Source organism: Heptranchias perlo, unplaced genomic scaffold (genome assembly GCF_035084215.1).
Source record: "Heptranchias perlo isolate sHepPer1 unplaced genomic scaffold, sHepPer1.hap1 HAP1_SCAFFOLD_73, whole genome shotgun sequence".
Lineage (NCBI taxonomy): Eukaryota > Metazoa > Chordata > Chondrichthyes > Hexanchiformes > Hexanchidae > Heptranchias > Heptranchias perlo.
In genome coordinates, this window is record NW_027139761.1 from 621,927 (window position 1) to 647,288 (window position 25,362).

Genomic DNA, 25,362 nt, shown 5'->3' on the forward strand with positions numbered 1-25,362 from the left:
CACTGCCTGCCACCCGGGAAAAGACCCATTTATTCCTACTCTTTCCTGTCTGTCAACCAATTCTCAATCCATGCCAGTATATTCCCCCTATCCGATGTGCTTTAAATTTGCACACTAACCTTTTGTGTGGGACCTTATCAGAAGCCTTCTGAAAATCCAAGTACACCACATCCACTGGTTCACCCCTATCTATTCTACAAGTTACCTCCTCAAAAAAGTCTAGTAGATTTGTTAAGCATAATTTCCCTTTCATAAACCTATGCTGACTTTGTCCAATCCCGTTAATGCCTTCCAAGCGTTCTGTTATCGCATCTTTTAAAATAGACTCGAGCATTTTCCCCACGACTGATGTTAAGCTAACTGATCAGTAATTGCATGTTTTTTCTTCCTCGTTTTTTCAATAGTGGGGTAACATTTGCCACCCTCCAATCTGTAGGAACTGTTCGAGTCTGTAGAATTTTGGAAGATGATCACCAATGCATGCATTATTTCCAGGGCCATTTCGTTTAGTACTCTGGGATGTCGATTATCAGGCCCGGGGGATTTGTCAGCCTTTAGCCCCATTAATTTCCCGAGCACTTTTTCTTTAAAACTAATCCTGGTTTCCTTCGGTTTCTCCCTCAGTAGACCCTTACTCCCCTATCATTTCTGGAAGGTTGTTTGTGTCCTCCTTTGAAGACAGAACCAAAGTATGTGTTTAGTTGTTCTCCCATTTCTTTGTTCCGCATTTGACTGTAAGGGACCTACATTTGTCTTCACTAATCTTTTTCTCTTGACATTTATAGAAACTTTTACAGTCAGTTTGTGTGTTGCCGTCCAGATTACTCATACTCTACTTTTCCCCCTCTGAGTCCACCTTTGCTGAATTCTAAACTGCTCCCAATCCTCAGGCCTGCAGCTTTTTCTGGCAATTTTACATGTCTCCTCTTTGGAACTAATGGCTAATTTCTTTTATAAGCCACGGTTGAGCCACCTTTCCTGTTTTATTTTTGTGTCAGACAGGAATTAATAATTGTTGTAATTTCTCCACATGTTCTTTATATAGTAGCCATTGCCTATCCACCGTCATCCCTTTTTGTCAAGTTCTCCAATCTATCCGAGCCAACTCACTTTCGTAATTTCCTTCATTTGGATTCAGCACCCTAGTTTCGGATTTAACGACTTCACTCTCCATCTTAATGATGAATTCTATCATGTAACGGACGCTCTTCCCTCAGGGAGCCCGCACAAGATTGTGAATCAATCCTTTCTCATCGCACAATACCCAATCTCAGATCGCCTGTTCGCTAGTTGGTTCCTCAATGTATGAGTGTACATAATTTATTTCTAGACTCCAGGAATTCCTCCCCCACTGTATTATTGCTAATTTGGTTTGACCAAGCTGTATGTAAATTTAAGTCTGATTATGGTTTACCTTTCTTGCCTGTTTCTCTAATTTCCTGTTTAATGCCCTCCACTACATCTCCACTACTGTTTGGGGCCAATAGACAACTCCTAACAACGTTTTCTGCCCCTTGGTGTTAACTCCATCCATAGATTCCAAATCGTGATTTTCCGAGCCAATATCCTTACTCACTATTGCATTGATTTCCTCCTTTACTAACAACGCTACCCCACCTCCTTTCCATTTTTGCCTGTCCTTCCTAAATATTGAATACACCTGGATGTTCAGTTCACATACTTAGTCACCATGCAGCAATGTCTCCATAATCGCAACTATATCATACCCGTTAATACCTATCTGCGCTGTAAATTCATCAACCTTATTGCAAATGATCCGCACATTAACACCTTTAGACTGTTCAAGATTGCTAGTCATCTTATTATTTTGCACTATGGACCCATTTGTTTATCAGTATGTTTTCTCTGCCTGCCACTGTTGCTTCTTCCCGTTCTGTTTCGTTTCTATCATTGTTTCCCTCTCCTCCGTCTTCCTGCTCTGGTTCCCATCCCCCTGCCATTCTAGTTTGAACCTGCCCCAAAAGCACCAGCAAACAGCCCCCATGAGGACATCGGTCCGGTCCGGTGTTACCCGTCCCATCTTCCGCAGAACCGGTCCCAAAGTCTCACGAATTTAAATCCCTCCCTCCTACACCATCCCTGTAGCCACGCAATCATCTCGTCTATTCTCCTGCTCCTGTAGCCGGAGAGAGACCAGCAGCCAGTGGTCGTGCAAGGAGAGAGCCGAACATTCTCCCGGCTTGGCAAACTGGTCAATCGATGCCCTCAGGGAAGTGGCAATTCCAGAGATATGGGCCCAGAACCAACCCACAGGAGCAGAGTTAGAGACAAGGGAAGGAGTAATTCCTTCCCGGCACCATTTTACGACAAACCCACCATAGCTTTGACCCGGATCTCATTCCGAATTGGGGAAGGTTGCAATTGTTGGCTGCAGCAAAAACAATTCTCAAACCAGACACCAAGTTAACTCACTGCAAAGAGTACAACCCAGCGAGCATTTGGAAGATAACACGAGACCAGCAATCATCTATAACAGGATTTTATTATCCAACAGACATCTACAGTTCCATGGAGCTGCACTCGGAGCCCACCCTGCGGCCCTGCTCCATTTTCCATATAGCAACAGTCCCGACCAACAGGGCCACGGAGAGCAGCGCTACCCCAACCGCGAATCCAGGAACACGGAAGGGGGAATCAACAGCAGTATCTGTGGAGAGAAGCCAGGGTTAGATGGGCACCAGTTACTCCATCACGAGACACATGTGGAGCTCCCTGCTTTACCTTTCTCGTCCTGGTGGATCAGAGCAGCCAATCTCGCCTCACCTTCCAGGAAAAGGATGGGTCCATCAGCGGTCACCAATACCCCAGACTGGTCATCGGCACTTCTTCGCCTCTCTGGGGCGAAGGACAGAAAGAGACAAGAGTTCATGGTGAATGATTAAATCTTCAGCTGTCTGGAAATCCTGAATCAGATGGCCTCATGCAAAACACGTCAGGGCCCTGGGTACCGGACAGAGTTTGGAGATTACAGTTCCGGCTATAATTCCATCCGGTTCTCACCAAACGGATTCTCAGAAGGACGTGCAAACTGAGCAGAGTTCGCAATTGCTGCTGCCACAATGGCCAGTCTGGTCTCCTGGTGAAGGAGACACTGTTCGATGCACTACTTTGACCCGCAGTTTTGAGACACTCACGATTGGCCAGGTGTCCGGCCCCGGGACAACGGTTCGGTTCCACCCTGAATTCCCAGTGTCAGAATGATGATAGTTAGATGCTGGTTTAATGTTCTCCAAGGCCAAGGGTGGACTATTCCGAACCGGATGTGGAACACACCCATGCCAAAAATGGGAGGATTCTGCTCCTCAGGGGTCGGCAAGGAGGGCAGCTCAGCATCCGGGCAAGTAGCAAGGAACCAAAAATACCTCATTCATCCCAGCTCAAGGATCAGAGCATCCTTCACAATTACTGACCCGCTGCCCTAGATTGCTATTCGAATGGAAACCTGCACCGAATGGAACTGGACAAGTTCCCAGAACCGCCAGGTTCGGGACATTCACCCTGTGCCCAGTGTTCGGCCCCTTGCTGTGGGAGCCCCATGTCCAGATGTCCCACACCCACCCCTCCCCATCAGGGTGGAGTCTCTAGTCAGATCACAGTTACTTACTGGGGCTGCAGGGAGCCGTGCAGTTCTCTCCGGTGGAAGGGTAGCAAACCTCAGCACTGCAGTGGAAATAAACCTGCAAAGGGACAGTGCGGTATGGTCAGTCCCACAGGTTACAGTCAGCAGATTAATGCTTCTAGTCAACCGACTCACTTAAGAGCCAGGGAACAAGTGATACCAAGTGACCGGGAAAGAAGCACTGAAGGAAACTCACCTCCCCGGTCAGAGCCCGGCCCGAAGCTCGGTCCCAGAAAGCGAACGTGCGGACTACAAAACGATTATGGTGAGTTGGGAACAGCAAATGGGAAGCAGCGTTTACCGGGATTAGGCGGGTTTTGTAGTTATCACCAGCAAAGGGGCATCTGGAACAGAGACAGAGAGGGAGTCACACGGTTACATCAAACCTATTCCACCAGCGTCTGGAACAAAATATCAACTTCGAAGGACTATCTCTCCGCACCCCCCCCCCCCCCCCCGCCATCATTAACTCGGACTCCAGTGACGATCTGTATTAACATCCGCCCATGTCGCACCCTCCCCAATCCCCACACTCCCTCACCTGTCCACCAGGAAGTCCCATCGGATCCCCGAATACGGCTCGGGGGTGGGGGTCGCCCAGCAGTCATTGAGCACCAGCACAAGGGACGGATCGTTCCGGTTCAGAACACGAACCTCCACAAACACGGGGTCCCGGAGCACACTCAGGATCGGGTAGTCACTGGCCACATACCAGCTCCGGTAGCCACCATCTGGAAAGAGAAAGATGAAGGGCGGGCACTATTTGGAGAGAGCCTGATGTTGGACACTAGCCATCAGCGAGCACTCGTTACCTCTCGCTATTCTCAGCTCCAGAAGCAGGATCCCGGCCTCAGTGGCAGGCAGTGGTGGAGAAAGGGTGTAAACTCTGGGCTTCACCTGCAGATCAGATTCCTGGCTTCCCTTGTAATTGCACTGGACATGGAGCCTGCAAGAGAACGGACACGGCTGCAGAATTCAGCTCCTCACTGTCTCCACCCGCTGAATGTGCTCCTATTCTCACCTGAAAGGGCTGTCCCGGGTCACCGATCCCAAAGCGCCATCCAAGATCTCAAACTCACCCAACACATCCGTTTCATACAGGATGTTCACCCCGTCCAGCTACAAGAGACAGAAGACCATCAGTCCCGAACTGAGCCATCGATGGGGCTCCCAGCCCGCAATACCTACCCGCTGAGTAGCGCCACATTCAGTGACTGCGAACTGAAAGAGCACAGTGTCTGCAGAGGCCACGGTTGGACTGCACTCAGCTCCGTCTCCATCCTTCAGATGGAGGGTTGTTAGGTTTACAGGAGGCAGCGTCAAATCCTTGGAGATCGCGATCAGGACCCGCCCATCCTTGGTGCAGACTGCAAGAGAGTCAATGAAAGGCGGTTAGTTGCCCCACGGGGAGGGTCAAGGGAACCGTTACCGGGAGGGGGGGACAAACCCCATCCATGTTTCAGTTTCTATCCCGTCCCGTCCCATTATCTGTCTAATGGAAACCAGTGGACCAACTACAGCTCATCACCGCGCTGCTTGGATTTAAATTGCCCGCATCTCCGATAGAAATCAAATATCAAATCCAAATGGTCAGTGACAGCAGGGGCCGGAGCTCGTTCACTCTGCCCTTCCTCAGTGTGACTCCCAAGAAACGGAGCAACAGTAGAATGATTCGAACTGCAGATACTGGGTCAAAGGGCGATTAACTATTGCCCTTTCTGTATCTGATGAACAGCACCCCCCCACCCTCAAATCCCACCATCAAATCTGCTCTGCGGGATTGGAAGCTCCCAATCCCACCACCAGTTCCACTCTCCGGACTGGAAACGTTTGAATTTCCAACTGGCGTTGTCGGACAAGGAGAGAGATGAAACCGTCCAGGGAAGCAGAGCAGCTGGATTGCGGGTGACCCTGGAAAGTCCTGGCCCAGAATATAGACGGACCAAGAATACACCCACCTGGCAGATTGTCCAGTGAATAGAAACACGGCGGCGCATCCCGATTCCCCGCATCGAAGCAGCAGCCTCTCTGCACACACTCAATGGCTTCAATTCCCGGAAATCCGCAGTCTTTGCGGTTTTCAGGAGATAACCAACATTTATCGGCGGGGAAAAGAAGAGAGGGCGGCTGAGCTGAACAGATTACAACAAATAACAAACCGAGCATCCCCAACCCCTCCATTATAACAAGCGAACTCTCCTAAGTAAATGATAATAGAAAGCCGACTCCCCCTTTTTATAGCAGCGCTGTTTAACCCGCAGTAACGGAATGTCCCAATCAGCCTGAGGCAGAGTCCGTGGCCCACGAGCTCCCGAACATCATCCCGCATTCGCACGGCTCACACGGATGGGCCTGTTTTCAATGGCAGAATAAAGGTGAGACTGGGTCCAACGTCACCTTTATTTCTTCATCACAACCAAACTGGAACCAAATCGCATTATTTGTTTTTTTTTTGCTTTTTTACTCACCTTTATTTTTTAGACCCAACGTCACCTATAATAGTTTATTAAAAATAGGCCCCATCTCCGTGTGACCGGTGGGAATGCGGGTCTTTTAATACTAATTAATAAACAGAGTGAAATCAATATGTTATTGTCCAGATACGGTACGGTAGCAGAGTGGTTATGTTACTGAAATAGTAATCCAGCAGGCCTGGCTGAATAATCTCCAAGTCATAAGTTCAAATCCCGCCACGGCAGCTGAGGAATTTAATTTCAATTAATTAAATAAAATCTGGAATTAAAATACTGGTATCAGTAATGGGTTACTATTAAACTACCGGATTGTCGTGAAAACACATCTGCTTCACGAATATCCTTCAAAGAAGGAAACCTGCCGTCCTGACCCGGTCTGGCCGACATGTGACTCCAGACCCACAGCAATGTGGTTGATTCTTAATTGCCCTCTGAAATGGCCCAGCAAGCAACTCAGCTGTATAAATCCCGCTGAAAAAAAAGTCATAATAAGAATTAAACCGGACGGACCACTCGGCACGGGACACGACAAAGGTCAAAACAAGCCCAGCTACCCTGCAAAGCCCTCCTCACTAACATCTGGAGACTTGTGCCAAAATTGGGGGAGCTGTCCCACAGACGAGTCAAGCAAGAGCCTGACACAGCCATGCTCACAGAATCATGCTTTTCAGCCAACGTCCCAGATTCTTCCATCACCATCCCTGGGTATGTCCTGTCCCACCGGCAGGACAGATCCGACCAGAGGTGGCGGTACAGTGATATACAGTCAGGAGGGAGTGGCCCTGGGAGTCCTCAACATTGAAACTGGACCCCATCAAAACTCATGGCAGAAGGAGAAACATGGGCAAGGAAACCTCCTGCTGATTACCAGCTACCGTCCTCCCTCAGCTGATGATATCAGTTATCCTCCATGTTGAGCACCAGTTGGAGGAAGCAATGAGGGCAGCAGGGGCACGGATTGTACTTTGGGTGGGAGACTTCAATGTCCACGACTGACCGAGCTGGTCGAGTCCTGAAGGACACAGCTGCGAGGGTGGGCCTGCGTTGGGTGTTGAGCGAACGAACACGAGGGAAAAACTTACATGACCTCGTCCTCACCAATCTACCTGTCGAAAATGCATCTGTTCCATGACACCACTGCACAGTCCTCATGGTGACGAAGTCCCGTCTTCGCACTGAGGATACCATTTAACGTGTTGTGTGACACTACCATTGTGCGAAATGGGATAGATGCAGAACAGATCCAGCAGCTCAAAACTGGGCATCCATGAGTTGCTGTGGGCCATCAGCAGCAGCACAATCTGTAATCTCATGGATCGGCACATCCCTCACTCTACCATTACCAACAAGCCAGTGGATCAACCCTGGTTCAATGAGGAGTGTAGAAGAGCATGCCAGGAGTCACACCAGGCGTCCAAATAATGAGGTTTCAACCTGGTGAAGCTACAACTCAGGACTACATGCAAGCTAAACAGCGGAAGCAACATGCTATAGACAGAGCTAAGCGATTCCACAACCAACGGATCAGATCAAAGCTCTGCAGTCCTGCCACATCCAGTCGTGAATGGTGGTGGATAATTAAACAAGTCATGGGAGGAGTAGGCCCTGTAAACCTCCCCATCCTCAATAATGGCAGAGCCCAGCACGTGAGTGCAAAAGACAAGGCTGAAGCGTTTGCAACCATCTTCGGCCAGAAGTGCCGTGTGGATGATACATCTGGGCCTCCTTCCGATATCTCCAAAATCACAGAAGCCAATCTTCAGCCAACTCGATTCACTCCACGTGATATCAAGGAACGGCTGGAGTGCACTGGATACAGCAAAGGCGATGGGCCCGGACAACATCCCGGCTGTCGTGCTGAAGTCTTGTGCTCCAGAACTAGCGGCCCCTCTCGCCAAGCTGTTCCAGTACAGCTAAAACACTGGCATCTACCCGACAATGTGGAAAATCGCCCAGGTACGTCCTGTCCAAAAAAGCAGGACAAATCCAATCCGGCCAATTACCGCCCCATTAGTCTACTCTCGATCATCAGCAAAGTGATGGAAGGTGTCGTCGACAATGCTATTAAGCGGCACTTACTCACCAATAAACTGCTCACCGATGCTCGTTTCGGTTCCGCCAGGACCACTCAGCTCCAGACCTCATTACAGCCTTGGTCCAAACATGGACAAAAGAGCTGAATTCCAGAGGTGAGGTGAGAGGTACAGACCCTTGATATCAAGGCAGCATTTGACCGAGTGTGGCAGCAAGGAACCCTAGTAAAATTGAAGACAATGGGAATCAGGGGAAAACTCTCGAGTGGCTGGATTTATACCTAGCACAAAGGAAGATGGGAGTGGTTGTTGGAGGCCAATCATCTTACCCCCAAGACATTGTTGCAGGAGTTCTTCAGGGCAGTGCATTAGGCCCAACCATCTTCAGCTGCTTCATCAATGACCTTCCTTCCATCATAAGGTCAGAAATGGTGACGTTCGCTGATGATTGCACAGTGTTCAGTTCCATTCGCAATCCCTCAAATAATGAAGCAGTCCAAGCCCGCATTCAGCAAGACCTCGACAACATCCAGGCTTGGGCTGATAAGTGCCAAGTAACATTGGCGCCAGACAAGTGCCAGGCAATGACCATCTCCAACAAGTGAGAGTCGAACCACCTCCCCTTGACATTAAACGGCATTAACATCGCCGAATCCCCCATCATCAACATCCTGGTTTCACCATTGATCAGAAACTTAACTGGACCATCCATATAAATAGTGCGGCTAGAAGAGCAGGTCAGAGGCTGAGTATTCTGCGGCGAGCGACTCACCTCCTGACTCCCCAAAGCCTTTCCCCATATACAAGGCACAAGTCAGGAGTGTGATGGAATACTATCCACTGGCCTGGATGTGTGGAGCTCCAACAACACTCAAGAAGCTCGACACCATCCAGGACAAAGCCGCCCGCTTGATTGGCACCCATCCACCACCCTAAACATTCACTCCCTTCACCACCGACCCACAGTGGCTGCAGTGTGTACAATCTTTGGGATGCACTGCAGCAATTCGCCAAGGCTTCTTCGACAGCACCTCCCAAACCTACGACCTTTTCCACCAATAATGACAATGGCAGCAGGCACATGGGAACAATACCACCTGCACGTTCCCCTCCAAGTCACATAACATCCCGACCTCGAAATATATCGCCGTTCCTTCATCACTGCTGGGTGAAAATACTGGAACTCCCTGCCTAACAGCACTGTGGGAGAACCTTCACCACACGGACTGCAGCGGTTCAAGAAAGAGGCTCACCACCACCACTCAAGGGTGATTAGGGATGGGCAATAAATGCTGGCTTCGCCAGCGACGCCCACATCCCATGAACGAATATATATAAAAAAACTTAAATACTGTGGCTACAATAGCAGGTCAGAGGCTGGGCATTCTACGGCGAGTGACTCAGCTCATGACTCTCCAAACTCTTTCTACTATCTACAAGGCACAAGTCAGGAGTGTGATGGAATACCCTCCACATGCCTGGACGAATGCATCTTCAACAACAATCAAGAAGCTAGGCACCATCCAGGACAAAGCAGCCCGATTAATTGGCACCCTATCCACCATCTTTAACATTCACTCCCTCCAGCGCACCGTGGCTGCGGTGTGTACCATCTACAAGATGCACTGTAGCAATGCAATTCGCCAAGGCTTCTTCGACAGCACCACCCAAACCCGCGACCTCTACCAGCTGGAAGGACAAGAGCAGCAGGCGCATGGGAACAACACCACCTGCACGTTCCCCTCCAAGTCACACATCATGCTCACTTGGCGCTGGATCAAAATCCTAGAACTACCTGCCTAACTGCACTGTGGGAGAACCTTCACGACACGGACTTCAGCGGTTCATGAAGACGGCTCACCGCCACCTTCTCAAGGCCAATTAGGGATACACAATAAATGCTGGCATTGCCAGCGACGGTCAAATCCCATGAAATCATAGATTTCGGAGAAAGGTTGCAGCACGGAAGGAGGCCATTCGGCTCAAAATAACAGCAATCCAGCTCGTCCCACTCCCCCACCCTTTCCCCGTAGCCGTGCAATTCTTTTCCTTTCAAGTAATTATCCAGTTCCCTTTTGAAGGCCATGATTGAATCTGCCTCCACCACCCCCTCGGGCAGTGCATTCCAGGTCCTAGCCATTCGCTGTGTAAAGAAATTTTTCCTCATTTCATCTTTGGTTCTTTTGCCAGTCACCTGAAATCTATGTCCTCTGTTTCTTGACCCATCTGCCAATGAGATCAGTTTCTCTCCATCTATTCTGTCTAGACCCATCATCATTTTGAATACCTTGATTAATTCTCCTCGCAACCGTCTCTGTTCCAAGGAGAACAACGCAACTTCTCCAGTCTATCCAAGTAACTAGAGTCCCTCATCCCTGGAATCATTCCTGTAAATCTCTTCTGCACCCTCTCGAAGGCCTTCACATTTTTCCTAAAGTGCGGTGCACAGAACTGGACACAATACTCCAGTTGTGGCCGAATCATTGTTTGATAAAGGTTCATCATAACGTCCATGCTTTTTTACTCTATGCCTCCATTTATAAAGCCCAGGATCCCGTATGATTTTTAACGGCTTTCTCAACCTGCTCTGCCACCTTCAAAGATTTGTGCACATAAACCCCCAGAACTCTCTGAACCTGTGCCCCTTTTGGATTTGTGCCCTCTAGTTTATATTGCCTCTCCTCGTTCTTCCTACCGAAACGTATCACTATGCATGTTTCTGCGTTAAATTTCATCTGCCATGTGTCCGCCATGCAGCCAGTCTGTCTATCGCCTCTTGAGGTGTATCACTATCCTTCACAGTGTTTACCGCCATTCCAAATTTTGTGTCATCTGCAAATTTTGAAGTTGTGCCCAGTACACCCAAGTCCAAGTCATTAATATATATCAAGAAAAGCAGTGGTCCCATCACTAACCCCTGGGGAACAACACTGTACACCTCCCTCCAGTCCACAAAACAACCGCTCACCACTACTTTCTGTTTCCTGTCCCTTAGCCAATTCTGTATCCATGTTTCTATTGCCCCCTTTATCCATGGGCCGCAATCTTACTGATAAGCCTACAGTGGGGCACTTTATTAAATGCCTTTTTAAAGTCCATATACACCGTATTAACTGCATTGCCTTCATCTACCCTCTCTGTTGTCTCATCAAAATATTCCATCAGTTTAGTTAAACTCGTTTTGCCTTTAACTAATCCGTGCCGGCTTTCCCTAATCAATCCACACTCGTCCAAGTGATTGTGAATTCTGTCCCGGATTATGGTTTCTAAAAGTTTCTCCAACACTGATGTTACCTGACTGGCCTCTTGTTGCTGGGTTCACCCTTGCACTCTTTCTTGAACAAGGGTGTAACATTTGCAATTCTCCGCTCCTCTGCACCACTGCCGTATATTTGGATATTTGGATGATTATGGCCAGTACCTCTGCAATTTCCCCTCTTACTTATATCAGCAACCTAAGATGCATCCCATCCGGATCGGGTGACATATCTACTTTAAGTGCAGATAGCCTTTCAAGTACCTCTTATTTAATCAATGTTTCGCCCATCTGGTATCTCAACTATATCTTCCTATACTGTAACTCTGGCAGCATCTTCATCTTTGGTAAAGACAAATGCAAAGTATTCATTTAGTCCCTGAGCCACCCACTCTGCCTCCATGAGTAGATCTCCTTTATGGTCATTAATCAGAGTAGGGCTCTTACGGCCCGATTAATGTTTACATGCCTGTGGATGACTTTTGGATTCCCTTTTATATTGGCCTCCAGTCTATTCTTATACTCTCTCTTTGACCCTCTTATTTCCTCTTTCACATCCCCTCTGAACTTTCCATATTCTGCCTGGTGAATGAATACATGAAAAAAAAAGTTAGGATTTCCGTCAGCCTGAAACAAAAAGTTATTAGTTGATTAATGGCGATTTGAACAACTATTCGTCTTTTTTCAGAGTTTAATGAGTATTGCGAAATTAATACAGTGAACTATTTTGTAGAAGTTAATCCCCTGAACGGGAAAGGGACCCGTCTCCCACACTGTGAGCATTTGCAGACGGCAGCTATCTTCTGAGGGCTTCCTATACGATCGTGTGCAACAGCATTTCTGTCGTGTAGTGGTTATCACGTTCGCTTAACACGCGAAAAGTCCCCGGTTCGAAACCGGGCAGAAACATTTTGAAAACGTGACCCACGAAAATTCAATAAGTGTGAAAAAAGCAATAATTCAGTCTGTGGTTAAATGCGAATAAAATACCACACCTCACAGAACAGGTATATTTTCAATTCTCTGTATAGTTCAATCCAAACTCAAACACTACACATATACAGATAGTGTTTAACACTCACTCACGTTTCCTGCACTGACGGTGCAGAAAGCCCCTCTCAAAGCTGCACATTGCGAATAATTTCAGCTGATTTGTGAGAGATCATTAAAGGCTCCTGAAGTGCAGCTTCGGTTAATAACCACAGTTAAAGACAGCATTGCGGCCGCGGCAACAAACATCAGTTTTTCGATGTTTGATGTTCCCCAGCTCCCGGATTGATTGAGGCCACGACAGAAACAACATTAAGCACCTCTTTCGGCCCCGCTCTCTCCAATCACACGTTGCTGGCGGGAAGCTGCAATTCCCGCTACAGACAGCGCATTACTGCCCATCCCTGGGAAACAAGACACCACCGAAGCTTTGACAACACATCGCAGGCATCGTCTGTCCCGGAGCTGTTGCTCCGCAACAAAGGCAGAACTTACCAGCTGTTTCTAAATTTATCGCTTGAACACTGGACTCTGATATCACTACCCGCTTTAAAAGTTTAATGCTTTAACGACTGAGCTACCCAGGCTCGCTCGTCGTTAAGTTCCCATCTTAAATATTCATAAGAGGACTCTGAATCATCCCTCGAAGACGTCGAACGGGGGTGAGGGTCCCTATTATAAAATTCTCAGTCACGTGTTGAGGGGAATCCTTGATTTTATTGAACATGATTTAAGAAACATGGACAGCGAACTCGTGAGTTTAAAATCCTTCTTGTTTGTGCCAAATGTCTTGTCATTCGTTGGCACGAATTAAAATAACACTTTACCCAGTGGCCCAAAAGCTGAACTTGTCCCACACGGGAGCTGGAAAAGGCCTCTCGACCTTTCAGCGTATTAACATCTGTAAGCTGAATAATTTCATCCGTTACACAGTGAAACCAGGCAGCAGATTTCCCTTCCAAATTTTCCCCACACGAAATTTGCAACCGATGAATATCCGCTTAACGAAAAGAATAATCGTATGTTTGGTTCCTTCGATTTAAAGATCTCATCCCGGCCCCTTTGCCATGACAGCTGACGCAGAGATCCCCCTCTCCCTCGAAAACAACGAAACTCGCATCTGCTCAAGCAAGACGGTAGGCCAGAGGAACACAAGTGCCCACATGAGAACACTAAGAAGTAGATGCATCATGGAACATACCAGTTGTACTTTGAACTCCGGTCAAAATGCCCGGATTGAAAGGTTTGATTGTTGAAGGTGAAACTTGAACTCACAACCTGAGCACTTCCAGAACCCATACTGCTTACATAAATACCGAAGTATCAGTGCTTTTATCAAACAGCTTGATTTTCAGCCTCTCAATGATCGCTTCTGGATCTTTGTCAATGAGAAGCCGCCAATCAAGAGGCGCTTCGTCAAATATCCGCAGTGATCTTTAAAAGCCGTGGAATCTAAACAAAACCCCAAAAGATAAGAACTTTTATTTGTATTATTATTAACTGAAGGACATTTTTGCATGGTACCTCAAGGAGGATTGAGGCAAAGTGGGACCTGAAACTCAGAAACTCTCTCTGGGCTGTCCGTGACTGAAGAGATGGACGTTATTTCATCTGAAAACTGAGGCACGGAAATTTCTCGTGGAGAAGTGTGACAGAAGATTGCGGTTGGTTAGTGGCAGTTGCGGGGGAGATCTAGAGGAGAGGGAGAAAAGTCAAAGTCACAGCTGTGACTGCTCAAGTGCTCTGCTTATCTGTAATATTTTAAAAAGTAGTGTACAGTACAGCGCAGTGTCCTAGGCCCAATGGTCTTCAGCTGCTTCATCAATGACCTTCCCTCCATCCTCAGGCCATAAATGGGGATGTTTGCTGATGATTACACAGTGTTCAGTTCCATTCACAACCCCTCAGATGAAGAAGCAGTCCGTGCCCGCATGCAGCAAGACCTGGACAACATCCAGGCTTGGGCTGATAAGTGGCATGTAACATTCGCGCCAGACAAATGCCAGGCAATGGCTGTCTCCAACAAGAGAGAATCTAACCATGTCCCCTTGACATTCAACGGCATTACCATCGCCGAATCCCCAACCATCAACATCCTTGGGGTCACAATTGACCAGAAACTTAACTGGACCAGCCACATAAATCCTGTGGCTACAAGAGCAGGTCAGACGCTGGATATTCTGCAGCGAGTGACTCACCTCCTGACTCCCCTAAGCCTTTCCACCATCGAAAAGGCGCTAGTGAGAAGTGTGATGGAACACTCTCCACTTGCCTGGATGAGTGCTCGACACCATCCAGAACAAAGCAGCCCGCTTGATTGGCACTCCATCCACCACCCTAAACATTCACTCCCTTCACCACCGGCGCACAGTGGCTGCAGTGTGTCCCATCCACAGGATGCACTGCAGCAACTCGCCAAGGCTTCTTCGACAGCACCTCCCAAACCCACGAACTCTACCAGCTCGCAGGACAAGGGCAGCAGGCACATGGGAACAATACCACCGGCACATTCCCCTCCAAGTCACACACCATCCCGACTTGGAAATATAGGAACATAGGACAAAGGAACAGGAGTAGGCCATTCAGCCCCTCGTGTCTGCTCCGCCATTTGATAAGATCATGGCTGATCTGTGATCTAGCTCCATATACCTGCCTTTGGCCCATATCCCTTAATACCTTTGGTTGCTAAAAAGCTATCGATCGCTCATTTAAATTTAGCAATTGAGCTCGTATCAATTGCCGTTTGCGGAAGAGAGTGCCAAACTTCTACCGCCCTTTGTGTGTAGAAATGTTTTCTAATCTCGCTCATGAAAGGTCTGGCTCTAATTTTTAGACTGCGCCCCCTACTCCTAGAATCCCAAACCAGCGGAAATAATTTCTCTCTCTCCACCCTATCCGTTCCCCTTAATATCTTATAAACTTCGATCAGATCACCCCTTATCCTTCGAAACTCAAGAGAATGCAACCCCAATTTGTGTAATCTCTCCTCGTAACTTAACCCTTGAAGTCCGGGTATCATTCTAGTAAACCTACGCTGCACTCCCTCCAAAGCCAATATGTCCTTCCGAAGGTGCGGTGCCCAGAACTGCTCACTGTACTCCAGGTGCGGTCTAACCAGGGTTTTGTATAGCTGCAGCATAGCTTCTGCCCCCTTGTACTCTAGTCCTCTCGATATAAAGGCTAGCATTCCATTAGCCTTATTGACTATTTTCTGCACCTGTTCATGACACTTCAATGAACTATGAAACTGAACCCCTAAGTCCCTTTGGACATCCACTGTTTTTAACATTTTCCCATTTTGAAAGTACCCTGTTCTATCCTTTTTTGATCCAAAGTGGATGACCTCACATTTGTCTGCATTGAATTCCATTTGCCACAATTTTGCCCATTCACCTAATCTATCAATCTCCCTTTGTCATTTATGTTTTCATCGACATTATATCGCCGTTCCTTCATCGTCACTGGGTCAAAATCCTTGAACTCACGACCGAACAGCACTATGGGAGAACCTTCACCACACGGACTGCAGCGGTTCAACAAGACGGCTCACCACCACCTTCTCAAGGGCAATTAGCGATAGGCAATAAATGCCGGCCTCGCCAGCGACGGTCACATCCCATGAACGAATAAGAAAAAACCTCAACCAAACAAACAGATCTTTTGGATGGGTTCACTCATTGAGAATCGGATTTAACTGCTGTGGTTCGGCACACGGCCCCACACTGCTGAACTCCCAGCCCCTTCCATCAGCACTCGATTTCTTTCACACACCGACTGGATTTCAATATGTTGCTTTTCCATCTGAAATTCATCAACGGCCTCTCTGACAAAATATCGAGTGAATCCTAATGCTTGGCATCCTGGCAATTCCCCATTCTCACCATTAGTCTTTGGTCCTTCCAGCATGCTGCATGCAGTGACAAAATCTGTTCTTCAACCGAAGTTTTCTGCTGACTGGGTATTTTCAACATTCTCGATTTGGGTGCATGGGCAGGTCACATTGTATGGTCAGACTTTCTTGTCCTCAGAGTCCAGGGCGTTGCATTCAAAAAAAGAAAATGAAAGCGCTTTTATTCTGACTCTGCTCAGACGAAAGATCATCGAACTGAAACATTAACTCTGTTTCTGTATCCAAAGATTCTGTCTGACCTGCTGACGATTTCCAGCATCGACTGTTATTATTTCAGATTGGCAACTTAGCCAGTATTTTAATTTTGAATAAAAGGACTTTCGGAGTGCTACTCTTGTGATGCGGTGGCCGAGAGGTTAAGGCAACGGATTATTAATCTATTGTGTTTTGCACGCGTGGGTTCGAATCCATACTCGTCGTTATTGTGTTCAAGTCTTGTTTTTCTCATTCACTCCATCTAGAAGGTGTGGTTGTGAGTCCCGTGCTTCCCGAAACGGCAGACCGAACTTTTTGGGTTGTTTGCTGCAATCAGCAACAGTTCCTTCCACGAAGGTGCAGAGATTGGGAGATCGCGACGTATCAAACGGACAGCGGTGTCCTGGTAAAAAGAGTTGATCTTATGATCAGCGGAAGAGAAACTAATCGACCACAATTGTGATTTATATCCCGGATCATTCCGTGTCTGTGTCTGTTTAAAAGGGATGTGCCGTAAGTCCCAGTTTATTCCGTGTTTGTGTCTGTTTAAAAGGGATGTGCTGTAAGTCCCGGATCATTCCGTGCCTGTGTCACCCGATTTTCTTGATACCTTTTTCCTTCTGAACTGAAATGACGATCCTCTCTCGAGAAGAAGATTCACCGCCTGCTTCGGGCAACTGGTAGGAAAATTAACAAAACTGATGAGACCAAGTTCATTCTGCTGGGCTTCCATTCCAATCTCCGCACTCTATCCCCCATTCAGTCCCACCCCCGCCTGGACATTATAATCTGCGATATTGGTAAGGGAATGGAGATGACGAATATCACGTTAATAAATTTCTTGGTTCCTCAACACTGAATAGCATCAATTGTAATGATTCAGGAGGTAATCATAGAATCACAGAATCTTACAGCACAGAAGGAGGCCATTCCGCCGTGGTACCTGTGCTGGATCTTTCGAAGAACTGTCCAATTAGACCCACATCCCAGATTTTTCCCTGCAAATTAGTTCTCGTCATGTACATGTCCAATTGCCTTTTGAATGATCCTGTGGAATCTGCTTCCACCACCCTTTCAGGAAGTGAGTTCCTGATCTTAACAAACCCTCCGTGTGAAAAAATTCTCCTCAATTCCGCTCTAGTTCTTTTCCCAATTATTTTAAATCTATGACCATTGGTTACCGACCCACTTGCCAGAGGAAACAGTTTCTCCCTACTTGTACTTTCAAAACCCCTCATTATTTTGAATATCTCTATTAGGTCTCCCGTTAACCATCTCTGCTGTAAGGAGAATAATCCCAGCTTCTCCAATCTCTCCAAATAACTGAAGTCCCTCATCCCTGGTATCATCCAGGCCAACCTGCTCTGAATCCTCTTCAATGCCTTTTCATCCTAAAGTGTGGTGCCCAGAACCGTACAATATACTCCAGCTGAGGCCTAAACACAAATTTGTAAGGATTAGTATGACTTCCTTTTTTTTGTATTCAATGCCCCTATTTGCAAAGCAAAGTATCCTTTATGCTTTGTAAAGCGCCTTATCAACTTGCCCTGATTTCAAAACATGCACGCCCAGGTCCCTCTGTTCTTGCATCCCACCCCACCCCCCCCCCCCCCACCCCCCACCCCCCCACCCCCCACCCCCATAAATTGTTCCATTTAGATTATACTGCCTCTCCATGTTCGTCTTCCAAAAGTGCATCACTTCACACTGATCTGCATTAAATGTGTCACGTGACTGCCCATTTCACCATTCTGTCCATGTCCTCCTGAAGTCTGCTGCTATCTTCCTCACTATTTACTACTTTGTCAAGTTTTGTAACATCCGCAAACTTCGAAATTGTACTCCCTATTGCCACATCCAAGTCATTTATACGTAACTAGAAAAGCAATAGTCCTAATACCGACCCCTGAGGGATCCCACTGCATGTTTCCCTCCAGTCAGAAAAACATTCGTTCACCACGACTCTCTGTCTCCTATCCCTCAGCCAATTACGTGCCCGCATTACCACTGGTCCTTTAACCCCACGTGCTTCTAGTTTTCGAATAAATCTGTCATGTGTTAATTTCTAAAATGTGACCTGAAAATAACTGTAACCCCGTTATCTTATTCTTAAGCAATGAGAATACAGATATTAAGACCGAACGATAGATCAGGCTCATTCCCATTACCCGCAGGTGACGGGACCTGAGGAGGGGAAATCCCATCTGGGTTTATATTTTCCGAAAACAGAGACGGAAAATCGCAAAGATCATCCCATCGAAATACAACATTTGACTGAAGATCCGACAGCCATATCCTATCCAGACCTGGCCGTTCAAGGAAGCCTGATAAGTCCATTAGGGGAAAACACAGAGAGAGAAGAAATGCAGACAGAGATGGAGAGAAGCACGCAAAGAAAATAATAGTATAAATCTCCACATTCGGTGATCAAACTGAATTTAAGGTGCAACTTAAATTAAATCCCATATCGTGAAATCTTATAGGTAAACATTTGGCTGGATTATCTCTTTATCTCTGAGAGAAGCACTGCCTGGTAATTACAGCTCTTATTTATTTGAGCATTTTGCACCATGATTGTCAGTTGGTTTCGAAAGCCCAGTGAATTTCAAAGTCTATGCCTTATCTTATTCGCTCGTTAACCAACAGGTACCCCGCGGCTGTAAAAGCAGGCTGCACAGGAGCTTTGCAGACTGCATATTCAAGACATACATCCAACGCTACACGTGAAACCTGCAGCTGTGTGTGCATTAGCGGTTCAGTGGTGGAACCCTCGTCTGCCGGTGGGAAGCCAGGGGTTTGGTTCCAGGCCAATGCAGCATTCTTTACCTTTTCATTCTGCGCACATAAGATCGCCTGAATTGTGATAAATTCACGTGCCGGCTTCAATCTGTAAAACTTCTTGAAAGATTATCTTAATTTCGTCTACGTGTGTTAAGTGGACAAACCCTTTGCATTCTGTCCTCTGGTGTTCAAACATGCTCTGCTGGAGATAAGTCAAGCCTGCCTTCTGCACCGCTGAAAAGATGTGAGAAACCAATTGGTGATTTTTGATTAAAAATGGGGACACAACGGGGCTCATCCGGTTTGAACCAATGAAACTCCCTGAGCAAAAATCAGACCCAAAGGCAACGGAGATGTTCAGCCAGGAGTAAAATTCCGCTCCCATCGACCCGATCCGCCATCCTTTCAGAACGCTGTGTCCATCCAATCTCTCTTTCTTGTACCAAATACCATGTCGAGCAATATCAGGTTCTACACCAATTATTTCAAATCAACAATATTAGAGTGTCTTTATCAAAATCGTTTTGAATGTACGACTTGTAATATCAAGCAACAATTTGCAGAATCAACTGCGCTGAATATTGTCGACTGTCTCGATATCGTCACAACGCACACTCGACCATCAGTGAACTTTACTCAAATTGCTGCTTTCATTCACTATGAGAGCGAAGAGACCTAAGTGGACATTTGCAGATAGCAGATGTACCAGCATTGGTGGTTCAGTGGTAGAATTCTCGCCTCCCAAGCGAGGGACTCGGGTTCGATTCCCGGCCAATGCAGAATCGTTTTGCATTCTGCACCAATGAGCAACTTGGGAACTGGAGTCGGCCATTTTGCACCTCGAGACTGTTCCGCAATTCAATGAGATTATGGCTGTTCTGTGACCGACCTCCAGAAAACCGCCTGAGCAACATCCCTCAATTCCTTTGGTTCAAAAAAACCTATCAATCTCAGGTTTAAAATTAACTATTAAGCTCGCATCAACTGCTGTTTGCGAAAGAGAGTTCCAAACTTCTACCTCCCTTTGCTTGTGGAAGTGTTTCCCAACTTCATTCCTGAAATTGCTGACTGTAATGTTGAAGCGATGTCCCCTCGTCCCAGGCACCCAACGAGCAGAAATAGTTTCTTTCGAACTACCACAACAATTCCCCTTAATATCTTGAAAACTTCGATAAAATCAGCCCTTAACGTACCAAATTCCAGGGTAAACAACCCTAGTTTGTGTAATCTCTCGTTGGAATTTAACCCTTGGAGTCCAGGTATCCTTGTAGTAAATCTACACTGCACTCCCTCCACAGTCAATATATCCTTCCTCAGGTGCGGTGCCCAGAACTGAACACAGTACTCCAGGTGTTGTCAAACCAGAGCTTTGATTAGCTGTAGCATAATGTCTATTCTCTGGTATTCTATTCCTCTAAATATAAAGGCCAGCATTACATTAACCTTTTTGATTATTTTCTGCACCTGTCCATGACATTCTAATGACTATGTAGCTGGACCCCAAGTCCCTTTTGACCGCCACAGTTTCGAGCATTTCATCATTTAGAAAGTATTCTGAAATATCCTCCTCAGGTCCAAAGTGGATGACCTCACACTGGACTAAATTGAAATCCATTTGTCAGTTTTGCCCATTCATTTATTATATTAATGTCTCTGTAATATTGTTCTTCCATCTGCACTACGTACAATGCTGCCCATCTTGGTGTTATCGGCTAACTTGGATATGTGGCGTTCTATCCTGTCATCTAATGTCAATGAGGCCGCCTGAAGGTAAATTCACATCGAGCTTCAATCTCCTCATCAGCTTGAGACATTTATTTACTTCACATGCGTTTCGCCTTGGAAAGTTCCGCACTCTCTCCTCTGGATCTTAAAAATGCTCTCGATATAATTCAATTCGACCAACAGCAACGCTGAAAAGGTATCAGAAGCCAATTGGTGACTTTTCACAAAAAGCCTTGTGGTTGTCAGGTTCGTCGTGGATTCGAACCCGGGACCGCTCGTATCATTAATCAATATAATCCCCCAAGTGAGAATCATACCCCGAGAAAAACAAACCACTGGCTGCAGGACAGCCAGTATAAATGTCCGCTGCCTCCCATAGCCGATCAGCCATCTTTCAGACCGTTTCTGTCCATCCCATCTCGTTTTCTATTCTGGTGTACAGCAATATCAATTTGTGCACTTACTATTTTCAGTCACTAATATTAGTCTCCCTTTACCAAATGGTTTTGACTGTACGACCTGCATTATCAAGTAAGACGTTTCAGAATTAGTTGCTCTGAAACTACCTTGCTTGGGAGGATACTCAGAGGTGTAGATGAACACAGGGACGTTTGAAGTGCATGTCCACAGATCGTTGAAGGTAGATGGACAGGTAGATAAGGTGGTTAAAAGGCATACCGGATACTTTCCTTAATTAGCCGAGGCATAGACTGTAATAGCAGTGAGGTTATGCTTGAACTGTACATAACATTAGTTAGGCCACAACTTGAGTACTGCGTGCAGTTGTGGTCATCACATTACAGGAAAGATGTGATTGCACTGGAGACTCGTGACTCCCCGAAACCTTTCTAACATCTACAAGGCATAAGTCAGGAGTGTGATGGAATGCTCTCCACTTGCCTGGATGTGTGCAGCTCCAACAACACTCAGGAGGCTCGACACAACCCAGGAAAAAGCAGCCCACTTGATTGGCACCTCATCCACCACCTTAAACATTCACTCCCTCCACCACCAGCGCACCGTGGCTGCAGTGTGTACCATCCACAAGATGCACCTCCCAAACCCGCGACCTCTACCACCTGGAAGGACAAGGGCAGAAGGCACATATGAACACCGCAACCTGCACGCCCCCTCCTCGTCACACACCATCGTTACTTGGAAATATATCGCCGTTCCTTCATCGTCGCTGTGTCAAAATCCTGGAAATCCCAACATTGCAGCACCGTGGGAGAACCTTCACCACACGGACTGCAGCGGTTCAAGAAGACGGATCACCTCCATCTTCTCAAGGGCAATTAGGATTGGGCAATAAGTGCTGGCCTTTCCACCGACGCTGACATCCCATGAATGATTAAAAAAATGTTAGGATTTCCTTCAGTCTGAAACAGAATGTTGCTGGTTGATTAATGGCGATTAGAACGAGTATTCGTCTTTTTTACAGAGTTTAATGAGTTTTGCGAAATTAATACAATAAACTATTTTGTAAAACTTAATTCCCTGAACGGGAATCTGACCCGGCTCTCGCACTGAGAGCATTTGTAGACGGCAGCTATCATCTGAGTTATGCCAATATGCATTTACACAGTGAACTTTTCGTCGTGCAGTAATTATCACGCACGCCGAACACACTCAATAACTCCGGTTCGAAACCGAGCGGAAACATTTTGAAAACGTTATCCACCAACAATTAGTGAATATAAATGAAGTAAGAATTCACTCTGTAGTTAAATATGAAAAAAACACAACACCTCATCGAAGCTCTGTCCAGTTCTACAAAAACTCAAGCATTACAGAGTTACCGACAGTGTCTCTCCCTCACTCCCGTTTCCTGCCCTAACGGTGCAGAAAGCCCCTCTCAAAGCTGCACATTGCGACAGATTTCAGTTGATTTGTGAGAGATCATTAAAGAATCCTGCAGCGCTGCGTCGGTTAATAACTGCAGTTCTAAACAGCACTGCATCCATCAGTTTTTCGATTTCGATGTTCCCCAGCTCCTGGATTGAGTGAAGCCACGACAGCAACAACATTCAGGCCGCCTATCCAACCCCGCTCTCTCCAATCACACGTTGCTGGCGGAAAGAAGCGAATGCCGCCGAAGAAAGCGCATTTCTGTCCATCCCTGGGAAACAGGATACCACCGAAGCTTTGACAGCACATCGCAGGCATCGTCTGTCCCGCAGTTGTTGCTCCGCTGCAAAGACAGAACTTGCCAGCTGTTTCAAAATTTACAGCCTGGACCAGACTTTGAACCTTCAGATCATTATCGGGTTTAAAAGTCCGATGTTCTTCCGATTGAGCTACCCGGACTCGCGATTAGAAAAGTTTCCATTATGCAGATTCCTGTGCTCGGAATTATCCCTCGTTGACGTCGAACCATGATGAGGATCCCTTTTTGAAAATTCTCAGTGACGTGTTGAGGGGATTCCTTGTTTCTGTTGAACATGATGTGAGAAACATGGACAGTGAACTCGTGAGTTTACAATTCTGTTTGTTTGTGCCAAATGTCTTGTTAATCGTTAGCACCAATTAAAATAACACTTTACCCAGTGGCTCAAAAGCTAAACTTGTCCCACACGGGAGTTGGAAAAGGCCTCTCGACCTTTCAGCGTATTAACATCTGTAAACTGAATAGTTTCACCCGTTACACAGTGACACAAGGCAGAAGATTTCCCTTCCAAATTTTCCTCACACGAAACTTCCAATCGACGAATATCCAGTCAACGAAAAGAAGATTTGTGTGTTTGGTTCTTCAGATTTAAGGACTTCGTGTAGGCCGCTTTGCTTTATCAGCTGTCGCTAATCGCCCCCTCTTCCCTTATAAACAAGTAAACTCGCACCTGCTATTGCAAGACGGTCGGCCAGAGGAACTCAAGTACCCACAAGTGCCTACATAGGAACACTAAGAAGTAGATGCCTTATGGAACATGCCAGTTGCACCTTGAACTCCGGTCAAAATGCTCGGACTAGAAGGTTTGTCTATCCAAGGTGCGACTCGAATTCATAACCTGGGTATTTCTAGAGTCCTCTAATTACCGCAGGCTGACCGATTGCACCACAACCTTATACACCCAGAAACGCTACTCACTGTGATATCTAATTTGATGCTAGCGACAAACGTGGCGATACGGCTTCCTATTCCTTCACCGACGTTATTTATACATACAGTCAAAAGCTAATGCCCCAGCACTGATCACATCCTGCCAATTTGAGTACATACCTTATTATTCTGGCTCTCTGTCTCCCACCTTCTAACCAACTCCGAACCCATTTCATTAGGTTGCCTTAAATTCTACGCACTCTCATTGTTGTTCACAGCTTCTTATGTGGTACCTTATCGAATGCATCTGGAAGTGAATATTATATAACACCCAAGGAAACTCCATTATCTACCACGTTAGATACACCTTCAAAAAGTTCAACTAGTTTTGTTAGACTTGACTTACCCTTTACAAATCCATGCTGGCTCTCGCTGATGACATCATATTTATCCAAGTGTTCAGTCATTATTTCCCTAATAACAGATACTGGTAACTCCCCCACAACAGACTTCAGACTAATGGGTCTTTAATTTCTAACTTTATCTCTCCTACCCATCCTAAATAATGGAGTGAGAGTGACAATGTTTCAATCAAAGGAACAATTCCTGAATCAAGAGACTTTTGAACGATCATGACTAAAACATGTACAATTTCCTCGCCTATTCCTCTTAGTCCCCTGGGATGGTAACCATCAGGTCCTGGAGATTTGTCTATCTTTCGTCTCATTATTTTCTCCATTACCATTATTTTACTTATACGAATCCCCTTGATTTATTTTCAGTTTTCCTCGTGTCTCTGGTATGTTAGCTCCATCCATTTCTGTGAAGACCGATGAAAAGTAAATATTTAGCAACTCTGGCATTTCCTGATTTTCAATTACAATATCACCTCCATCTGTCTTTAAGGGGCCCACGTTACTCTTAGTCACCCTTCTTTCTCTTAATATACGTGTAAAAACCTTGATTGTTGTCAATATTTTCCCTCACAAGTTTATCTCCTTTTCCCTTTTTGGACCTCTGACGATTTTTTAGTTTCGGCACCATAATAAACAACACTTCGCTGGAAAGTTTGGGTCAATAGTTGTCCAATGTCAGAGCGAGAATTGTCTGAACCCCTAATTTATTTAATGTAACAAACACAAGCACACATTATCATCCGTGTATCAACGCACTGAGGGATACACAAAGTTGAACACAGAGAGAAATGCAGGCGAAATTGGGATGCACAGGTAAACGGACAAGCGAAATAGACAAAGATAAAACGTTCTGAACCCCAAACAGACAGTAACGTGTCGCTGATAGATATTAGTGAGAGGAGATG

At 46.4% G+C, this 25,362-nt stretch overlaps 1 protein-coding gene and 2 non-coding genes across 3 annotated transcripts; 2 read left to right on the top strand and 1 right to left on the bottom strand.

Moving 5' to 3' along the window:
* Nucleotides 1-2,262: 2,262 nt before the first annotated feature.
* Nucleotides 2,263-5,832, bottom strand: LOC137318773 (zona pellucida sperm-binding protein 4-like). The gene is made up of 9 exons (XM_067981424.1): nucleotides 5,599-5,832; nucleotides 4,829-5,007; nucleotides 4,662-4,759; nucleotides 4,453-4,586; nucleotides 4,182-4,371; nucleotides 3,837-3,984; nucleotides 3,626-3,698; nucleotides 2,743-2,856; nucleotides 2,263-2,668 (listed from the first exon to the last, which is right to left on the bottom strand). Exons 1-9 carry the CDS (start codon nucleotides 5,819-5,821, stop codon nucleotides 2,520-2,522), a joined length of 1,308 nt encoding a protein of 435 aa, XP_067837525.1. The 5' UTR covers nucleotides 5,822-5,832; the 3' UTR covers nucleotides 2,263-2,519.
* A 6,407-nt stretch (nucleotides 5,833-12,239) lies between these two features.
* On the top strand, nucleotides 12,240-12,312 carry trnav-aac (transfer RNA valine (anticodon AAC)). Its single transcript has one exon. It is a non-coding gene; the product is annotated as a tRNA-Val (tRNA).
* A 7,675-nt stretch (nucleotides 12,313-19,987) lies between these two features.
* On the top strand, nucleotides 19,988-20,058 carry trnag-ccc (transfer RNA glycine (anticodon CCC)). The gene has a single exon. It is a non-coding gene; the product is annotated as a tRNA-Gly (tRNA).
* The last annotated feature ends 5,304 nt before the right edge of the window (nucleotides 20,059-25,362 follow it).